This window comes from Scomber japonicus, chromosome 3 (genome assembly GCF_027409825.1).
Source record: "Scomber japonicus isolate fScoJap1 chromosome 3, fScoJap1.pri, whole genome shotgun sequence".
Lineage (NCBI taxonomy): Eukaryota > Metazoa > Chordata > Actinopteri > Scombriformes > Scombridae > Scomber > Scomber japonicus.
In genome coordinates this window covers 4,651,568-4,672,771 of record NC_070580.1, presented here as the reverse complement: position 1 = coordinate 4,672,771, position 21,204 = coordinate 4,651,568, and the positions used below count along the sequence as shown (strand labels likewise).

Sequence of the window (21,204 nt, the reverse complement as noted above, 5' to 3'; positions counted from 1 at the left end):
AAATCATCTAACAGTTGTAGTTGAGAAGCAATAGTACTTGTTTAAAGAAGCCTGATGACAAAGCCTGATAACTTCTTACATATATTATCTGTTGTAAGTATTGTGAATGACTGTACTAGACTGTGCTTCCACTACACTTAAGATGGGTCCCTCAAAAATGAACAGACATGACTAGTGCAGTGTGCATGGCTTTTGAATGTTGGAGTCGCCCCCTTTTGGACATAACAGGAATTTCCCCTCCATCTCGAATTATTTCCTTAAATTAAAGTTTTAAAAACAACAACTAACTATTGATTCTCAGTTATGATTTGTCAAACTATTATTATTAATATTGTAACAGTAAATATGTTCTCACCCCTGTGCCAGTCAGTAGCAGTGTATCAATCCCCTGAGTTTTCTCACATTACACCACTTATTTAGAAGGTCTTTTCATTTTGCTTTCAGTTTATTGAAAGCCAATTAATGTTATAGCATAAATTCAATGAAAGACAGATGGATAATCTGTGTTTACTGAACTAAAGGCCATTACCTGCCTAAACATGTGTTACACATACAGTACCCTATTGCAACTTACTTGGTACAGGTACTGCTTTGACATGACAGACCATCCTACATAATTGACTGTAAAAACTATGCACATATGGTGTCAATGATCCTTAACCTTCCAAAAGAACAAGTGGAAAACACCACAGCTGAGGGTGAAAGCCTAACACACCTGCCAATCAAAAGACACACTCCCCAGTATACTCCTCGCAACTTCTTATTATCAAATGTTCAATATGTAATATTGACACTAAAAGGAGAAAAATTTATACTGAGAGCTAAATATTCTGTGGAAGTGAAAAAGAAGGCCAGCTCTGTTCTTAAACTGATAAAGAAGGTCTGCACTGTCCTGGGATGACCCCTTTGACCTGGTGGAGGTGGTGGGAGAGAGGGGAATGATGACCAAGCTGTTCTCTCTGATGAACAATGACTCCCACCCCATGAGGGACACTCTGGCCACACTGCAGAGCTCCTTCAGCAACATACTCCTTCACCAAAGTGTGTGAAGGAGCGATATCGCAGCTAGCACTGTTCCCAGTCATCCTCAAACTGGACAATTCACAACTTCACTTTTTAATGTACACAACTGTGTACCAAGTATTTTTGGTACATTATACCAAAAATATATATGTATGTATTTCTTACTATATATGTATATATATATTTGTATTTTTCCACGTTAAAATCAATACAATAACAATATATAATTCTACCAATATTACTCTTGTACATGATGTTACTATTTTTTTTTACTCCTATTACCGTTTTATCGCTTGTGTACTTACTTATTATTTATTAATCTTTATTTGATGCTCTTTCTGTTTTTCTAGCTATCCACTTGCTGCTGTAATAATGTAAATGTCCCCATGGTGGGATTAATAAAGCAATATCTTATTTTATCCTAACAAATATTTACATAATGTATTTCTAGGTAGAGGTTGCAAATGATCCTGTTCACTTCGATTCCCCTTCAACACTGGCTTCAGTGTTCAGTAGTGGTGGATGCTGGTTGTTTTATCGTACAGTGCAGTCATAAAGTGTTAGGACAGAGACACATTCCATTTGATGTCTGTACTCCAGCATGTTGGATCTGAATTCAAACAGTGATCATAAGATGAAATGAAAGTGCTGATTCTCAGCTGATCACTGAAGGAATTATAGGCCTTTTAATAGTACCCCAATTTTAGAACTAAATAAAGTAAACACACATATTTCCTCTGTAGTCACTGCCAAGCCTGTAGGCAATCACTGACTTCATGTAGTCCATGATTGAGGAAGAGCCTTCCTAATCTGAGGATAACACAGAACCTATCTCTCTTTACAAAGAAAACCCCCCTAAACACCTTTCTATTCAGGAGGGCTTTTTCATAAGTTATTAATGCTGTAGCAATTGAGTTTCACTATGAATGAAAAGTGCAGTACAAATTAGTGTCTCTTAGTATGTAAATGTAGGCTATTATCTTCACTTGTTGCAAGGTTTGGGGTCCCTCTCTCCTCAGACTGGTCTTCAGGTTAATGCTTGACTTGGTCAGTCAATAATATGTTTGGTTATAAAAACACATTGGGTATAGTGAAGTAACCCAGTACAGAGCCTCAACTAACGTGACAGTGATACTGTAAGTGTCTTCCCACCCTCGTGGTTGATCCGCGACCTTGCAGAACCGTGTCCCTCCGCGGCCCCCGTTGCAGTACCCGGGGACGGAGGAGGTGGCGGCGGTCAGCCATATTGTCTCTGATACAGCAGAAATCACACACCGGCGACGAAGGGAGGCGAGGACTGCTGGGTTGACCAAACTGAGCTTGTTGGAAAGCATTTCGATCGTCGTATTGATCAAAGGGGGTAAATATATAACCCAATATGTTTCTGCTGTTTATCAAACCGACTCATCGTATGTGTGTGGTTTCCGTTAGCCACGTTAGCTTAGCTTAGCAGGCCGAGAAGTTAGCAACACCTGCTCAACGAGAGCCTTCCGGCCAGGTGCTGCGGCCAATTGAGACTGGTGCTTACTCTTATTAAATTACAGTCAAGATAGTTTAACCACTGTCTGGAAATAATGTGTTATATTCCTGTAAATCTGGAGTTACTAAGCGAATTGTGGCCGCAACGTCCGATAACGGAAATAGCTTCAAATGTCACAATGAACTAGAGTTAGAGTTACGTTACTGTTACCCTCACACTGCTCCTCATCATTTGTACACTTATCACCAACATCACTAATCGTCTCAGTAACACATTACTATTGGAACGTTTCGTAGCAACGATAATAAGGTGTAATTGAGTACTGGTTGGTCTCGCTAGCTGTGAGCTAACCTGGATGGATCCGGTCGATCCGGAAAAGGTAACGTTATTCTATTAGTATGACGGTGTCTGTGAGGATTCAAAGCAATAAAACACTAAATTATCAATGGTAACGAAGACTTGTGAATATAAACTTCTTTGATGTTTCTCACCGGAAGAGAGGCAAATGAGCAGGCTGTATTTTCTGGTGATTGACGGTTATTTATTTAGGGTATTATGTGTGTTGTAAGGATTTTACTTTATAATGTCTGGAAGCAACGTGTTCTGTTATAACACGCTCGTATGGTGGACTTCTTTATGGCCAAGTATATGGAATCAATGAAATGAGCTCCAGTGTGAGTCAGCTGTTAACAGCGACTGCGCAAGCGACCCAATCAACTGCAAACAATGCGCATGTAGCGTGGTGCTTCACGGTAAGTTATACAGCATGGATATGAAGTTGCTATCCCGCCTGGATAACATGAAAGTCTAACCAATTAGTCATTATTACCACAGTCACAGAAGCACATGGACATGTCATTTAGCTGGCACATCTTGCTGCTTGGATGACTCCGAAAGCGATTGGTTCAGTCTTATTTCTTTATTAGCGAAATTCCATTACATACCAGCAACATTTTAAAATAGAAATCCAACCTATCTGTGTTCATTTCCTACTTAAAAATCATATCTGGACACACTAAAATGTTGCACAAACTCTAAAACGTTGAAAACTAGAGCCTAATGTAATGAATTTGATTTGTGATTTATTTGAACTTTTCTTCTATCATTTTCTTTATATATGATTTTTGTATTTGGCATTTTTTTCCCTGTTTATTGTTTACTGTTGCACTACCTTGAACATTCATTGTTATTGTTGATGAAACATTTAACTTGTACACTCCAATGTGTAAATAAAGTTTTCAGGAAAAAACAAAACAAAAAAAAACTAGTGGTTAAGGAGCCTATCCCTACAATGGTATGCCACTGGTCTTCCACCCATGGATGTGTTAGAAGAGATGATACTGGACTGGAAATGGCGCCCACTCAGTCTAATAAGAATTGCTCAGCTGGCGCATACACTAAAAGTTTTGATCCTGCGGGTTAGCTTCAGTGTTATGAGGTCTATTAAATATGCGCCAGTCTTTTCCTCGTTGCATAGACTTTTAGACTCATGGATTTTAAAATTGGGCTTTCCTTGGCGAGAGGAAAGTTTTACAAATAAAACATTAACAGATCAAAAAATTAATATTGGAAAGAACAGAGACTGTGAAAACTAGGCCCCCCAGGAAGAGGCTGAGCTTTGAAACTAATTTGACATGTAATTACAACGTCACACCAATCTGTTGGTTTATACGATGCTATTGGATAACTGAATCAATCTTTTTCTCCCTGTTCAAGTTAGCTGAAAGTTAGCAGTCTCTGCGGGTAGAAGGCTTTACTGAGCATGCTCCATGGATGCACCAGGTTCATAGAACATGTACAGTATGATTTCATTTTGGTAGTGTTTTACAGCTACATGAGGCTTTTTTGACCTCATGCGCCACTGAGCAACTTTCGTAGAAATTAATGGAGCGCCGCCTCTAACTCTGTATCTAGTTCTCTCTAGACTAGTTTAGTTTCTCCATTTAAAAAAAATATACATTTACAGCAAGACAATAAATACATAAAATGTATACATTGGAAATATGTTGTATGCGTATGCTAGTACCATCCCCTGTAAGGGACATAAAACAGTTGATTCTTCTTTTTTTTAATTGCTTGCACTTATGAAGAAGTGTTACATCGTAGCAAAAGGCTTAACACTGTTTAAACCCACTTTCAGATCTGAGGTGTTTCAGGTCTTGATCAAAGACCACTAGTCATATTCAGACTAGACTACCAAGCAGTCTCTATAGACTCATTAAAATACAATTTCAGATTTGTGAAACCTTTACTGTATCTGTGAAAACTGAAAAAGGGCGAGTTCACTGCCCCTCCCAGTATAGACGAGGTCTAGATGAAAGTGAACTCGCCCTTTTTTCACTTTTCACAAATAGAATAAAGGTTTCACAAATCTGAAAATGTGTTTTAATGAGTCTCTAGGGTCTCCTTGGTAACTGAGTCCAGATCTTATGAGTATAAGTACAGTGGTTTTTGATCTAGAGCTGGTTTGATGTGGTCTGGATTGGGGGAAAAGGGCACTGAAATCGCCCCTTTTTCATTTCTCATAAGCAAAATAAAGGGTTCACAAACACTTTTTCATAATTGTAAGTTTGAATAATTATAAATTGAATCAGCTACAAAATAAAATAATTTGTTTCCCTTTTAAGTACCAGTGGGTAAGATTGAGAAGATTGAGTGGCATCTAGTGGTGGGGTTGCAGATTGCAGGCTCTGTGATAGAGGACCCACTCCTTAAACATAAAGGGCTCATTTTAAAGTGATGAAGACATAATGATTCTTATTTTCATGGGATCATACACAAATTCAGGACAGTAACAACCCAACACTGATTCAATAGTTGTTACTAGCTACTGAAAATGCAGGATAAATATAGTATAGTTTATATTTGTCATCAGCCTGTTAAAGCAGACTACATACTGTGTGATACTTGACCTGGTTGGGAAGAGTTTAAAGTGTTAAGTTGCTCTGATGGGCCAGTAATCCCTCCTTGCCCTACTAATTCAACAGGCTGTCGTTCTCAGGAGTCAGTAGTGATGTTTAAAACATCCTGTATCACACAAATACACAAGTACAACAACATATAAATTGTGTCATAATTAGGTAGTGTGACTCATTTTACTTTTTGCATCATTAGGCTTCCATAGCTATGCTAGATTCCCTGCTCCTCCTACCTCAGGCTTTCAGTGACCTGAGGGCAATCTACTGCTGCCTTGCTCTCCCCATCTCCTCCTGAGATCTTCTCAGCAGGTAGAAGCTGTAACAAGGTTAATGATCCACACGTGACGTTATAAGAAGACATGGTGTGCAAATGAGCCAAAACTGGAAGTCTTTTTTTTTTTTTTGGTGTGTGTCCTTAATATTGCTTTGCGAGACAACACTCACCTCAACGAGAAATATAGTCATGCTTTAATATCGCACACCCCTAATTAATTAACTTCCATCAATTTATTATACTGCACTTGTGTCCATGTTGGCAGAAGCATCAGGCCAAGCAGAGCAGCTCAGCTCAGGTAGAATAGATGTGTTATGTAATTCTTCCATCATGTGTTAGGTCTTTCCTCCATTTTGACATACCTGGAATACCTCTGAGAAGCTTCCAATCCACCCTAACTGGTTCTGCGCTCATAACCACAGTCGACAGTGGGTGTTTTGACTAAAATTAGAAAGGGGCTGCGTCGTTGGTAGGTCGTTTCTTCAGGTTCTAGTGAGACGATGAAATATTATCCACAGAGTCCACTCTGAGTTATGGACACATGAGTTTGAAGGCTTATCAAAAACCAAAACATACACACGAGTTTCTAATCCTCTTTAGACAAGAAAGTAATTTTCTGTAAAGGTATCAGCTGCTGTTTTTTAATATTTCATTGCAGCAAATCACAGCTAAACAGGACAAATATGTTGTCATTAAAATCAATCTACATAAAATAAAAAAACAGCAGTAACCACAAGCCTATTAACTCTCACATACTGTTTAAGGTCAAATTTAACATAGCAATAAATACACTCTAAATACTTCTTACTTTTAGCCTGAAATTTGATGACTTCTCATTTAAAAGATTTGAGTGCAGCTGATGCATATTATTTTCAGTTTTTGATCCATATTAATTCAGAAATTTAAAAAAAGTGCATCATGCGTAGAGATGTAAAGCCTCATAACGTGATGATCGACCATGAACACCGCAAGGTCGGTGATAAACACATGTTGTGTCTCAAATCACATGCTTCTGTTCTTACACTTCAAATTTTGAGTACATAAGTGTGTTCACACTAGTGTCAGATGATAGAAACCTCCTTTCTTGGCATGCACGTTGTTTTCCCGTACACGTGTGTGTATGTGATGGAGGAATATGAAAGTTCAGTGTTATGTCTTCGGTGCCAGAATGTCACCCATCTTCTGGTTCTATCCTCAATCACTGGAACATCCCCTCTGACTGATGTATGACTGCTCCTAACTCATTGTCCTTTCTGCTCATTGCACAACGGCCGTGTTTGATTTGAGACACTAACCTGTCGAAATTTGTGCACTACACAATTACAGATAGTACACAGTGTGCTAACAGAAGTGTGTGATTGAGACACAGCAAAAATCAAGCAAAGATCAATTTCTTTTTATTAATGTGAGGATGAACATATACACATTCATTATACAAACTTTCCTCCCTTTTTCTCCCTCATCCCACATCACTAAATTCTGCACACAATAGCCAGAAAAGGAGAGAAGGGGGGAAAAAAGAACCAAATTTAAGAAAATATGTAGATACACTAGCATACATATTGACATATTACATACTAAAAGTTAATTTTGTCCACATTCACATTTTCAAAGTAATTTAAGAAAGGTTGCCAGGCAACAGAATTTCTGAACTGACTGCTTTATAGTAGACCCTCTCGTAGGTGAATATAGTACATGACCTCTGTCACCCAGTGTCCATACACAGGTGTTTATGCTTCTTTCTATTTTCAAAATTCAAAAAACTAATGTTGCATTCTTCATATTTTATATAGTTGATGTTTTTTCTCCATAAATAAGAAGTGTAAAAACTGAATAAACTGTCAGCTGTCTGAAAGCTTCATTAAGGATTAATCTCACTTATTATCTGAGACTGACGTACTCATGAATGAATTGTTGTGCAGAAATTTGGTAGACTAATTATGAGGAGATACTGTGAGGAGTCTGAATATGAACAGTATGTGAGGGTTAAACAGTTAGTCAACAGAAAATATGATGATTATTTAGTCTTTTTTTTTTTTCATCTCTCCTGCTTAGTTGTGTGACAACTTGTGGCTTTTCCTTTTATATCATATAGTACATTGAAGTCTTAAAATGTCCCACAATGTAAATGTTGTAAGGTGGAGTACAGCCCTCTACCTGTGATGTAGCCATGGCAGCATCATTCAGATATTTGCAATCTTGCACCTTTGCTCACCACTTTTTTTTCTTTCTCCTCTTTTTTCTTTTTAGCTATCCCACCGTGCCCCTGGTGGCCCCTCCCCCCCGTCCTCTGGTAAAACCCCTCCCCCCAAACCCCCTTGCCCTGTTGGCATCAACTCCCCCCTCACCCCCTTTTACCTTCCCTCCTCTTCCTCCCTCCTTCCCACCCGTCCCCCCCTCCCCCAATACTCCAACCGTCCTCCGCTGCAGTAAGGCCTCCCCACCATCACTGCCAAGCTGTCGGACATGTCAGGACCCGTGCCGAGCCGGGCCCGAGTGTACACCGAGGTCAACACTCACCGGCCGAGGGAGTACTGGGACTACGAGTCCCACGTAGTGGAATGGGGGTAAATACATTGACCCCTTGTATAACATTTGGAGCATGAGGTTGTGTGTTTTAGCTCTGTGACCCAGCTGATGTTTGCTTGTCGTTTTGTCTCCACAGAAACCAGGATGACTTCCAGCTGGTGCGGAAGTTGGGCCGCGGCAAGTACAGCGAAGTGTTCGAAGCCATCAACATCACCAACAATGAGAAGGTGGTGGTGAAGATACTGAAGGTAAATCTCTACAGTGACACACACCTACCTTATGTCAGTCCAGCTTCACTTCCATCTGACTATCATCTCATCTCTTTTACCATCAGCCTGTCAAGAAAAAGAAAATCAAGCGCGAGATCAAGATTTTGGAGAATCTACGCGGAGGTCCGAACATCATCTCCCTCATCGATATTGTTAAAGACCCTGTAGTAAGTATATATAGTATTGATTTCTAAGAGTCTGTGAGTCTTTGATCATGAGTACAACAGACACTGTTTCAATAGTTTCTATGCTGACTTGATTTACATTTCATAAAAACATTCTGAAATGTCATCACTGCATCATTAGCTGGGTGAGCCCACCGCCTGTATAAGCTTAACGCTTTCTCTTGGGCTTGGAAAATTTGTGTCTGTAAGTACTCATCCAGCTGTGGCTTTAAGTGAAGTAGAAGCAGCTAGAAAGCTTTCCAGTCTTGTGTTCGTATTTTGTGTCAGGGCTCTCTCTAAAGAACAGAACAACAGCGCTGTGTTATTGTGATGACATAGCAGTGTCATCATAGTCACTGGACAACAAAAACAATGCAGAAATCCATTCACACATTCTGTGTGGAGTTTTTCCTCATGTGTCCACACTGACTCCAAACTCATTAACGGCATCACTGTCCTCTGAAGCTATCAGACTATAATACATTTTCAGTCATTCTAAGTGTAGTGAAGGAGCTAACAGGATATAGATAGTGGCTTCACTTCATGTAATGACACACATTTGTTGGAGTTGATGAGGATTATGACATTTAATGATCTGTTTGATGAGATGGATGAGAAATGGACATCAAAAACCCTGCCAGTGTGGATTGACCTCAGTTTCAGTTTGTGCTTTTAAAGATTTACTATGGTTATAAATTGTTCAGTATCAAAAAATATTCAAACAGCCAATTTGATCCCATCACCATGAGCTTTAGGAAACTGTGATTGTAGTTTGTCACTGTCTTCTGACATTTTATAAACCAAACCATTGACAGCAGATTAATTGATCATTTCAAAATGTACATAAGTGTGTTCACACTAGTGTTAGATGATAGAAACCTCCTTTCTTGGCATGCACGTTGTTTTCCCGTACACGTGTGTGTATGTGATGGAGGAATATGAAAATTCAGTGTTATGTCTTCGGTGCCAGAATGTCACCCATCTTCTGGTTCTATCCTCAATCACTGGAATATCCCCTTTGAAAAAAAAAGTTGTAGTCCTGTAGCAAGTATAGAAGCTCTGAATGTTACCTCGTCAGTGGTAGAGCAGGCAGAAGAGTAGAGAAAGTGGAATATTTGGAATTTGAGTGGCTGCTTGACAGCTGTGGACCGTCCTCAGGTCCAGGAGATGTAGGGACTGAGGCTTAGTGTTGCTCATAGTGTGGCTGCCTGGTTAGTTAGTATGGACATTGCATTAGTGACATAGTTAATGCCAGTGTTGCCGTTTCACTTGATCTCAGTATTGTAAGTCGACACTGCAGCAAAATAAATACAAAACTTTTCTTTTTCAGTCTCGGACACCTGCTTTGGTTTTTGAACACGTCAACAACACAGACTTCAAAGTAAGAACTTCAGTTTATCTTCACTCTATAAATAAAGTAGTAATTGTTGTGTCAGATGATAGAAACCTCCTTTCTTGGCATGCTCGTTGTTTTCCCGTACACGTGTGTGTATGTGATGGAGGAATATGAAAGTTCAGTGTTATGTCTTCGGTGCCAGAATGTCACCCATCTTCTGGTTCTATCCTCAATCACTGGAACATCCCCTCTGACTGATGTATGACTGCTCCATGAGAGTGTGCTATAAACATATGAATGACTTTGTTTTGTTCTCCAGCAACTGTACCAGACCCTGACAGACTACGACATCAGATTCTACATGTACGAGATCCTCAAGGTGAGTATTCAGCGTCACATGTGGCCTCGGCCCATTATCTATAACCTCTATTCATCCTGAAGGTGCTGAAGCATTTAGTCCTTAAACACCACTGTCCTAGTTCTCCTCATTTCTTCTTCTTTCCTTTTTATGGAGATGTTTGGGTCCAGGCCTCTGTTATGGTCGTCAACATGTTTGTGTGCACTGTCTGATCTGATAAAGAGAATCTTTTAGTACTCTGCTCCTGTTTTGGATTATTGTAGGCTAAAGTTTGACGGTTGGATGTCAAGATCACTCTCTCCCTCTCTTTTTCTTCCTTTTCTAGGCTCTAGACTACTGCCACAGCATGGGCATCATGCATAGAGATGTAAAGCCTCATAACGTGATGATCGACCATGAACACCGCAAGGTCAGTGATAAACACATGTTGTGTCTCAAATCATATGCTTCTGTTCTTACACTTCAAATTTTGAGTACATAAGTGTGTTCACACTAGTGTCAGATGATAGAAACCTCCTTTCTTGGCATGCACGTTGTTTTCCCGTACACGTGTGTGTATGTGATGGAGGAATATGAAAGTTCAGTGTTATGTCTTCGGTGCCAGAATGTCACCCATCTTCTGGTTCTATCCTCAATCACTGGAACATCCCCTCTGACTGATGTATGACTGCTCCTAACTCATTGTCCTTTCTGCTCATTGCACAACGGCCGTGTTTGATTTGAGACACTAACCTGTCGAAATTTGTGCACTACACAATTACAGATAGTACACAGTGTGCTAACAGAAGTGTGTGATTGAGACACAGCAAAAATCAAGCAAAGATCAATTTCTTTTTATTAATGTGAGGATGAACATATACACATTCATTATACAAACTTTCCTCCCTTTTTCTCCCTCATCCCACATCACTAAATTCTGCACACAATAGCCAGAAAAGGAGAGAAGGGGGGAAAAAAGAACCAAATTTAAGAAAATATGTAGATACACTAGCATACATATTGACATATTACATACTAAAAGTTAATTTTGTCCACATTCACATTTTCAAAGTAATTTAAGAAAGGTTGCCAGGCAACAAAATTTCTGAATTGACTGCTTCATAGTAGAATTTTTTTTTTTAGTTGAATATAGTACATGGCCTCCTGTCACCCAGTGTCCATACACAGGTGTTTATGACCTTAACGACTTGATATGTGTGTGTAGTTACGCCTTATTGACTGGGGTCTGGCAGAGTTCTACCACCCAGGACAGGAGTACAACGTCAGAGTGGCCTCCCGCTACTTTAAAGGACCGGAGCTCCTAGTGGACTATCAGGTACTGTGGATTTGGCATGTTTTAAGTGCTACTAAGGTGTGAGGAGGGGTCTTTCTGGAAGGCCCTTTGTCCTTTATCTGTCATACACAAAATCTTAAATCTGAGATACCATCTGAGAACAACATAGTACTATTTTATTTTGTGACAGTCCTCCTTGTTCTCCACATGACTAAGCTTTTTTTATTTTAAGATTTCATAATGAGATTATTACAATTCTATTTGTATGAGGCTTCTTGTCCACTGACTTCTGGCATTATCATGTATTAATTGGCTTCTGCTGCAGTTGGAGGTTAAAACTCGGTCACACATTTCTTAATAATTTGCATCATTTAAGTGTGTTTTCAGCCCCCCCCAAGTGATGCATCCCACTTATTAGAGATTCATCTGAGGGAAACTGGTTTCCTTCATCAGTCTGTGCTACCTTTTTAAGACAGTGACTCTGTATTTCAGATGTATGACTATAGTCTGGACATGTGGAGCCTGGGCTGTATGCTGGCCAGCATGATCTTCAGGAAGGAGCCCTTCTTCCACGGCCATGACAATTATGACCAGGTAAACAAAAGCTCCACTGTTCTAACAGCTGATAGTGCAGCTGTGACTGTTAAGTTGCTGAAGAATGTCCATCTATCAGCTCTTTCTTCATTGTGACTGTAAGATCAGCTTCATCAACAGAAAGCTATGACTTGCTCTCCTTTTTAAAACCATGTTTATCCCATGACTCTTGAGTCCATATTGTATCAGCTGTGTTTTCTGTAAGGGGTGTGGCGTCTCTCCTACACAGCTAACAAAGTGTTCCTCCTTTTGTTCTCCTGCAGCTGGTGAGAATAGCCAAGGTTTTGGGGACAGAAGACCTCTACGACTACATCGACAAATACAACATTGAGCTGGAACCTCGTTTCAACGACATCCTGGGAAGGTGAGAGCGGCTGCTGCAATCACCTGCTGATGATGCTGTGTTTGTTATGTGGGCTGAATCTGAAGTCTATAAAGACACTATCTGTATGCATGTCCTTTGCGTATCTTGGGAACTGTTCATCTGATCTACTTCACACTTGGCGAGTGTATTGCTGGGAACGCAAGGACATGCAGCGTCAAGTGGGGAGTTGTTTAGATGAGAAATGGTAAGCATATCTCGAAAAGAAACCATTTAGTGGAACACTTGTGGCCACAAATAGCAGCATATATACCAGTGCTGCATTTGTTTACTAGTGGTTCTTGACCTCTTCAATATGGTGGCTGAGCAGACACATAGCAGCAACATACAGCAGCCAAATAGGTGTTGTTTCTATATCTAAACAGAAACAGTAACATCATAATATTATACATTTTAAAATACTTAGTTCCAGGCTCTGCTCTCTCTCTGTATGAGCTGCCTCTCTACTTCAGCAGCCAATATTTGATTTTTCTCAACTCTTCATCCGACTGACTTCCCTCTTGATGAGTGTGTTGCTGAGGACTCAAGGAAGTGTAATGTTTAGTGCAAGCTCATGAGACTATAGTCAGAGAAAAGTAATTTCACATGTAATCCACTGGTTTGGAAGTAAGATCAAAGGCCAGCATTAATAATGTAATAGTAGTAATCCAGTGTCTGTAAATGAGTATTGGTGCTGCTTCCTAATTCAGCTTTGCCCCCACACAATACAGTGGACAAATTACAACAGTTTGGTGTTTTGATCATTTTGGTTTAGAACTTGTGTGGTCATGTTTAAACAGTTCAGCCTCATTCCCAGAGCTCAGTATAATGTCTGCAGCTTTTCTACTCCATTCATTCATTGGAGGAGAAACAGCTGATTCATTTAGATAAAATGAAGAGTTACCTCTGATATCCTCATTTCATTCCAAAAACATAAATGAGGCAGGAGCTGGCTGCAGAGAGATCAGGTAGGTTGCGGCAAGAAACATTTAAATATCACAATGTAAAACCTGTGTTTTCTGTTTAAATAGTACAAACAAAATAAGTAATCACCCATCTTTTATTTGAGTGGTAACATTTCCAGTCTGACTACCAAGGCACAGCTAATGCGTACTTGTGACACAGGAAGAGAAAAAGAATAAAAGGAAAGAAGAGAAAAGAGTAGATTTAACTAACTAATATAAATAAAATGTTGTTAGATGATAGAAACCTCCTTTCTTGGCATGCACGTTGTTTTCCCGTACACGTGTGTGTATGTGATGGAGGAATATGAAAGTTCAGTGTTATGTCTTCGGTGCCAGAATGTCACCCATCTTCTGGTTCTATCCTCAATCACTGGAACATCCCCTCTGACTGATGTATGACTGCTCCATGAATATGGATATATAAACATGAATGACTGAGTTTAATAAATACATTGTTATTATTACAGTGTTTTATTACAATTATCAATGTTAGGAGTTATACAATTTATATAAAGTCATTTTAGTACATTTTTAAACTAAAATATTACAATTTGGCCCTACAAATTGTGGGTATAGATTATGTATAAATACATGCAAATATGTTCTTAAAAATGGCTTTTAACCAAGAATGGACAGACTCTTACATGTTCATTGTTCCCACAGGCAGTTCAAACCCAGTATGTCTCATCTGCTCTGTGACTGCAGTGATAGTGAAGCGCTACTATGAGATAAAGCACTAATCATCATAAGCAAACATACTCACTCAAATCCAAACTGAGGGCACAGAAGATAAACCACCTAAGAGCCCTATATGATTGATCCACTTTATTTTAATATGCATATTTTTATCAAAGGTTCCTTGTTATTTTGAAATGCAACCCTTATTTTACTTGATATAAGAAAAGAACATTAATTTACTATAACTCATTATTTATATCATCTGTGTATAATACAATGTTAGTTTCTTCTGTATTAGTTTTTTTATGAGACTAAACAATCACCAGTGCTTTAGTTCATCCTCACTCACATGCTGCTCTGTGCTCATGATTAATGCTGCGACTAATGATTATTTTCTTAATTGTTTGGTCTATAAAACATTAGAAAACCGAAACATCACACATTACTTAAACCCAGTGTCACCTCTTGAAATGTCGTCTTCTCTGACCCAACATTCAAAGATGCTCAATTTACTATGATCAGACCAAGAAAAGCAGCAGCTTGACCAATTGATACAGCTCTATTTGTGATCATCACAGCTGGTTTTCTGATTCACTTCCTCCAGTGTCAGTCAATGCCACAACTGAGCGTCCTGTTATTTTTCCTGCAGGCATTCCCGTAAGCGGTGGGAGCGCTTCGTCCACAGTGAGAACCAACACCTGGTCAGCCCAGAGGCTCTGGACTTCCTGGACAAGCTGCTGCGCTACGATCACCAGGCCCGGCTGACTGCCCGCGAGGCCATGGATCACCCTTACTTCTGTAAGCCCTCACAGACAGAGTGAAGTAAAATATCTCTTTTACTGAAAGGCCTAAGTGCCAGTCTTTTCTAATGTGATCGTAGACTCTCATTGATGGATATTTGGGTTTAGGTTGTGTATCTTTGCGCTGACATTTCAATAAAACCTATGTTGATGTTTTAATAGGCAGTGGATGAAATGTAATAACATATTTTTAATTTTTAAAACCTGTAGCTTATGACAATTTATCTGTTTTGATATCCCTTCACTAATTGTGTTCGTGATAGGCCGATACGCCAACAGGTTAATAAACATTTATTTCCTCGGCAGTGCACATACACTTGCAGGGAAATGACACCTGTTTTTATTTTTAAACTTACTTAGGAATCTTACAAAGTTATTAAAAGGCAGATGAAATGGATGTACTGGCAACTAAACAAACAATTGTAAGATTTTACCAGTGAATATACACAGACTGTGTTAGTGTGCGTTTGTGAAAAGAAGAGAAAATGGAGGTGAAGTGAATGATTGTGGACTTTGAGTTGAGATTTTGTGTCAAACTACATGCAAATATATTTACTTTTTGGATTTATCACCAGACATCAAATCCCAGATCGTAGGACACATGCAGGCCAAAAAACGCTACTTAATTCTGTTAAGAGAAGACAAAAACGGATGCTAAACTTACGTAATTAAGGGAGGATTATTAAAAATATTGACTAAAATATTCTTTAACCAAACTGATGAAATAGTACAAACAAAATAAGTAATCACCCATCTTTCATTTGAGTGGTAACGTCTCCAGTCTGACTACCAGGGCACAGCTAATACGTACATGTGACACAGGGAGAGAAAAAGAATAAAAGGAAAGAAGAGAGAAAAGAGTAGATTTAACTAACTAATATAAATAAAATGTTGTCAGATGATAGAAACCTCCTTTCTTGGCATGCTCGTTGTTTTCCCGTACACGTGTGTGTATGTGATGGAGGAATATGAAAGTTCAGTGTTATGTCTTCGGTGCCAGAATGTCACCCATCTTCTGGTTCTATCCTCAATCACTGGAACATCCCCTCTGACTGAATTATACAATTTATATAAAGTCATTTTAGTACATTTTTTAACTAAAATATTACAATTTGGCCCTACAAATTGTGGGTATAGATTATGTATAAATACATGCAAATATGTTCTAAAAACGGATTTTAACCAAGAATGGACAGACTCTTACATGTTCATTCTTCCCACAGGCAGTTCAAACCCAGTATGTCTCATCTGCTCTGTGACTGCAGTGATAGTGAAGCGCTACTATGAGATAAAGCACTAATCATAAGCAAACATACTCACTCAAATCCAAACTGAGGGCACAGAAAATAAACCACCTAAGAGCCCTATATGATTGATCCACTTTATTTTAATATGCATATTTTTATCAAAGGTTCCTTGTTATTTTGAAATGCAACCCTTATTTTACTTGATATAAGAAATTTTTTTTTTTAAATATTAAGACTGTTGAGTGATGCAAACTCCATACAAATTAGTGAGCTTCCAGGGTGACGAGAAACAAAGATGTGTTATTGTTGTTGGTGAACCAGCTGGTCAGGCCTTTATTCTGAGCAGGCTTTTGCTAGAGACGGGCCTTTTATTCTGAGTAGGCTTATGCTAGAGACGGGCATTAATTCTGAGCAGGCTTATGCTAGAGATGGGCCTTTATTTGGAGCAGTCTTATGCTAGAGACGGGCCTTTATTCTGAGCAGGCTTATGCTAGACACGGGCATTAATTCTGAGCAGGCTTATGCTAGACACGGGCATTAATTCTGAGCAGGCTTATGCTAGAGACGGGCCTTTATTTGAAGCAGGCTTATGCTAGAGACGGGCATTAATTCTGAGCAGGCTTATGCTAGACACAGGCCTTTATTCTGAGCAGGCTTATGCTAGAGACGGGCCTTTATTTGGAGCAGTCTTATGCTAGAGACGGGCCCCTGACCTTGGGTTTTATGAAAGGCGCTATACAAAATAAAGTTATTATTATTATTTTTATTATTATTATTTATTTGGAGCAGTTTTATGCTAGAGACGGGCATTAATTCTGAGCAGGCTTATGCTAGAGACGGGCCTTTATTCTGAGCAGGCTTATGCTAGAGACGGGCCTTTATTCTGAGCAGGCTTATGCTAGAGATGGGCCTTTATTTGGAGCAGTCTTATGCTAGAGACGGGCCTTTTATTACCAGTTTCTCCTGTTCACTATTTAATGAGCTCAAATCCTCTGCGTTGACCTGTTGTTGATCTTCAGCTCTAATTCTCTTAGTACAACAGTTACTGTGCTGTTGTCAGTGTCTCTTCTCTATTATGGTTTTCATTCACCTGTTAATTCAGTTCCTTTTCTCTTCTTCTCTGACCGATTTTAAAGCTGCTGTGAAGACAACTCAACACTTCCAGCAGATTTGTTACATTTTTCAAATGTCTCCCAGCCTGCCTGTTACTGGTAGGTTGTTAAAGTGTTTCAATGTCTACAGGAAGTGTTTGGTTTTATTGACGGAACATCAATTGGAAAGCTGTAATGAATAGGTGAATGAAACAAGTGTCTTTTTTAAAAAAAGGGGCGGGGGGAGGGGGTTTGCAGAAGGTGATCCCACCCCCTTAAGTGTGCTTCTTTTTCTTTTCTTTTCTGTTTTCTTTTAACCCAGAATGTCTTTGCTCATGCTGGTCCCTCCCCCAGCTGTTTATTAGAGACTGCCATTATGTGAATATCAGCTTTTATATGAAAATGTATTTATTGTTCTTATTATAGTTCCCATTGTGAAGGATCAGTCTCGTGTGGTCGGTTCAGCTAACCTGCCCAGTGGGAACACAGCTGTTAGCACAGCCAGCATGATCACTGGTGAGAATACACACATGCACCCGCACTCACACCATCAACTTATTCTACTGATAAAGCCCAGTGTAAATCCAGTATGCTTCTGTCGCTTCAAATGGATTATATCATTATTGCTTATGACAACATTTTGTCAGTGTGCTATAAGACAGAACAGAGTGATCAGACAAGTTTTAGATATCTCTACAGTCGAAGCACATTATGTAATCCACTGGTTTGGAAGTGAGAACAAAGGCCAGCATTAAAATGTAATCCACCGTGTCTGTAAATGAGTATCGGTGCTGCACACAATACAGTGGACAAATTAGAACAATTTCGTGTTTTGATCATTTTGGTTCAAAACTTGTGTGATCATGTTTAAACAGTTGAGGCTCATTCCCAGAGCTCAGTGTTAATGTCTGCAGCTTTTCTACTACATTCATTCATTGGAGGAGAAACAGCTGATTCATTTAGATAAAATCTCCTCATTTCATTCCAAAAACATAAATGAGGCAGGAGCTGGCTGCAGAGAGATCAGGTAGGTAGCAGGAAGTTAACCAGAAACTAAACATTTAATCACTTATCTTTTATTTGAGTGGTTACATCTCCTGTGTGTCCTCCAGTGCACACAGAGAAGGAGGGGAAAAAAGGGAAAGAAGAGAGAAAAGAGTAGATTTAACTAACTAATATAAATAAAATGTTGTCAGATGATAGAAACCTCCTTTCTTGGCATGCTCGTTGTTTTCCCGTACACGTGTGTGTATGTGATGGAGGAATATGAAAGTTCAGTGTTATGTCTTCGGTGCCAGAATGTCACCCATCTTCTGGTTCTATCCTCAATCACTGGAACATCCCCTCTGACTGATGTATGACTGCTCCATGAATATGTGCCATAAACATATAAATGAGTATGTATTTGATAAGTTAAAAAAATGTTACAATATTTTATTAGAACTGATTATTGATGTTAAGAATTATACAATTAAAGAGGAAAACACTGGCTAATATGAATTATGGTTAAAACTCCAAAAACATGTTGTAAAAATCAAATGTAGTTTTCCTGGAAGAGACAACAAACTCAACACACCCTCATAATATAACATGGTTTGTCGTCTGACTCTAACTCAGTGTGTGTGTGTGTGTGTGTGTGTGTGTGTGTCTGTCTCAGGTATCTCTGCCTTGCCAGCCTCCACTGCCCTTGGCCCGCTCACTGGCTCACCGGTCCTGTCTGCTGCCACCAACGTCCTGAGCCCCCCGGTGCCCGCTGCAGCCGGCGCCCCGCAGTGACACCCTATCCACCCAACCCCCCCACCCCACCCCTCTCCTTCCCCCAATCTCCCACAACCACAACCCACCCAAGCCAGGAGGGTGCGGGTGGGGGGGGGACTAGACAGGTGCCACTCTCCACATCCAACCTAACTCAGCGTGACCGCGCCTCTCACCACCCTCCTGGCTGGAGGGCGCCCGTCGTTTAAGACAAGAAAGATGTTTGTTTTTTTTCTGTTCTATCCATCCTTACCCTCCTCCCCCTTTCCTCGAACAAACGTGTTAAACCTGACATCCGAAATGAATGTTCTGTGTAATTGAAATATACAGGTAACTCCAATCATTCTCCCACAAGAGCCGTAGTGCATAACTAAAAAGGGGGCGCGTGCGTGTGGGTGTGTGTTGTTGTGCGGTGAGTCCAGGAGCGATCGTGCACGGCTGATTCGTGATTTTTTTGTTGTTTTTTTAAAATTAAAGTTTGGATTGTGAAGGCACTGGTTAATAAGTACATCAGCAGAAGGTGAAAGGAAAGAGCTGTTGGCCATCAGGACCAAAAAAAATAGGAGCAGATCCTGTATAGTTTACTACCGCAGCATCGTCAAAAACAAATTAAACCCCTCCTCCTCCTCCTCCTCCTCCTCCTCCTCCTCCTCTTCTTCCTCAGATTGAGTCGAAACCCCCCTCCAGATCACAAGCATTTTTGGAAGTGTTTGGTGCTGTTCTGTGCTCCAGGTGTATGTGAACACAATGACACTTCAACACTTTCTCTGCCTGAGTAGTTTTTTGTCTTGCCTTTCTTACCAAAACCAGATCACCAGTCTTCTTTTTGATATATGCGGACCCCCCCCTCCCTACCTCCGCCTCCTCCCTCCTCCTCACCATCACGTCACGCCCTCCATTCATTTGTTTTTTGTACTGAAATGTTGTGGACTGCTGGATAAATAATAAGGTTCATTCACCATCAAGTGGTTTGATCAACAGTAGTGTTGTGCTATAAATCCTCTTTCAAAGAAGCCAGGTAAGGTTCATTCAGGTTCTCCAAGACATGGTTTCTCAAACGTGCTGCTTTTTTTCCACTTCCTTGAATTACTTCAAGTGGCTTTTTCTTGAATTCCTTCAAGACATAACCAAAGTTTACTCAGTCGGTTGGAAAGAGAAGAGACTGACCACAACCGAGCTTTGTTCGAATGGAAGTAACTCACGGAGAGATGCTGTAAACGCAGGTCGACAATGTTGGTTCTAGTTAAACACGATCACGTGACCTAATAATTCTCTGCAGGTGACTGAAGTGCTGTTTTTAGATGAAGAGAGTTCAGTTCAGTGAAGTTTAGTGACATGGGTAAGCTTTGTGATGAGTATTACACATTATTGGCCATTTAATAACATTATGAGGGGAAAGTTTTGAAGTTTAATAATGACTAGCACTTGAAGGGTAGAGTACCCCCCCCCCCCCCCAGTATTTTAGTGCCAGAGTTTGAAAAGTGTAAGTTTTAGATCCTGCTGTACATACGCATCCTTTTTTTTTTTTTTTTTTTTTTTTCATTTGAAAACCTGGAAAATGCAAATAAATCAGAACATGTATACATTGGCCTGAGAACGGAGCAGTTTGAGTCCCTACATCACTGTATATATTTTTATGTCCTTATGTAGAAGACTAGTATTTGAAAATATTTGTGTAAATAAACACGTGTTTTATTTATCAGGAACATCTGGCTGCTTTATGTCTGTCATCTTCTCACACTCATTTATCTCACATCAACAGGTTACAGTGTGCACATTATGGCTTTACTACAGTGAACTTATACCAGGGTTCCTGTGAATCATTAAAAAGTCTTACATTTAGTTTTTGATATTCAATCTCTGGAACTGTAGGACTTATGGTAATAGATTTGATTTTAGTGTAATTATATTTGTTCAGTTTATCATTATTTTCTGATTATTTAACATAACCAGCCAACTTCTTAATGTAAAAAAAATAACCAGTAGTTGGAACTATATTAATGACTTCAAAATGAGCTTCATTTCAACCCACTACAACACTAAAAGCCCTGCTTTGCATTACATAGTTTTCCTTAAAGAGGTTTTAAAA

At 39.6% G+C, this 21,204-nt stretch overlaps 1 protein-coding gene and 7 non-coding genes across 8 annotated transcripts; all 8 read left to right on the top strand.

Moving 5' to 3' along the window:
- The first annotated feature begins 2,245 nt into the window (after window positions 1–2,245).
- csnk2a4 (casein kinase 2, alpha 4 polypeptide) lies at window positions 2,246–20,814 on the top strand. The gene is made up of 13 exons (XM_053315404.1): window positions 2,246–2,383; window positions 7,946–8,262; window positions 8,361–8,472; window positions 8,559–8,660; window positions 9,988–10,038; window positions 10,313–10,372; window positions 10,677–10,760; window positions 11,556–11,666; window positions 12,117–12,218; window positions 12,482–12,582; window positions 14,872–15,020; window positions 17,787–17,876; window positions 19,018–20,814. Exons 2-13 carry the CDS (start codon window positions 8,162–8,164, stop codon window positions 19,134–19,136), a joined length of 1,182 nt encoding a protein of 393 aa, XP_053171379.1. The 5' UTR covers window positions 2,246–2,383; window positions 7,946–8,161; the 3' UTR covers window positions 19,137–20,814.
- Window positions 6,771–6,907, top strand: LOC128356319 (small nucleolar RNA SNORA57). Its single transcript, XR_008321169.1, has one exon. It is a non-coding gene; the product is annotated as a small nucleolar RNA SNORA57 (small nucleolar RNA).
- LOC128356323 (small nucleolar RNA SNORA57) lies at window positions 9,536–9,672 on the top strand. Its single transcript, XR_008321173.1, has one exon. It is a non-coding gene; the product is annotated as a small nucleolar RNA SNORA57 (small nucleolar RNA).
- On the top strand, window positions 10,104–10,240 carry LOC128356322 (small nucleolar RNA SNORA57). Its single transcript, XR_008321172.1, has one exon. It is a non-coding gene; the product is annotated as a small nucleolar RNA SNORA57 (small nucleolar RNA).
- LOC128356318 (small nucleolar RNA SNORA57) lies at window positions 10,864–11,000 on the top strand. Its single transcript, XR_008321168.1, has one exon. It is a non-coding gene; the product is annotated as a small nucleolar RNA SNORA57 (small nucleolar RNA).
- On the top strand, window positions 13,789–13,925 carry LOC128356317 (small nucleolar RNA SNORA57). The gene has a single exon (XR_008321167.1). It is a non-coding gene; the product is annotated as a small nucleolar RNA SNORA57 (small nucleolar RNA).
- Window positions 15,931–16,067, top strand: LOC128356321 (small nucleolar RNA SNORA57). The gene has a single exon (XR_008321171.1). It is a non-coding gene; the product is annotated as a small nucleolar RNA SNORA57 (small nucleolar RNA).
- Window positions 18,567–18,703, top strand: LOC128356320 (small nucleolar RNA SNORA57). Its single transcript, XR_008321170.1, has one exon. It is a non-coding gene; the product is annotated as a small nucleolar RNA SNORA57 (small nucleolar RNA).
- Window positions 20,815–21,204: the final 390 nt, after the last annotated feature.

Excerpts from the sequence above, each read along its gene's own strand:
- csnk2a4 (XM_053315404.1), top strand. The coding sequence starts at position 8,162 with ATGTCAGGACCCGTGCCGAGCCGGGCCCGAGTGTACACCGAGGTCAAC. Across the intron at positions 10,761-11,555 it reads TCGACCATGAACACCGCAAG|TTACGCCTTATTGACTGGGG; the intron begins GTCAGTGATAAA and ends ATGTGTGTGTAG. Across the intron at positions 17,877-19,017 it reads CACAGCCAGCATGATCACTG|GTATCTCTGCCTTGCCAGCC; the intron begins GTGAGAATACAC and ends TGTCTGTCTCAG.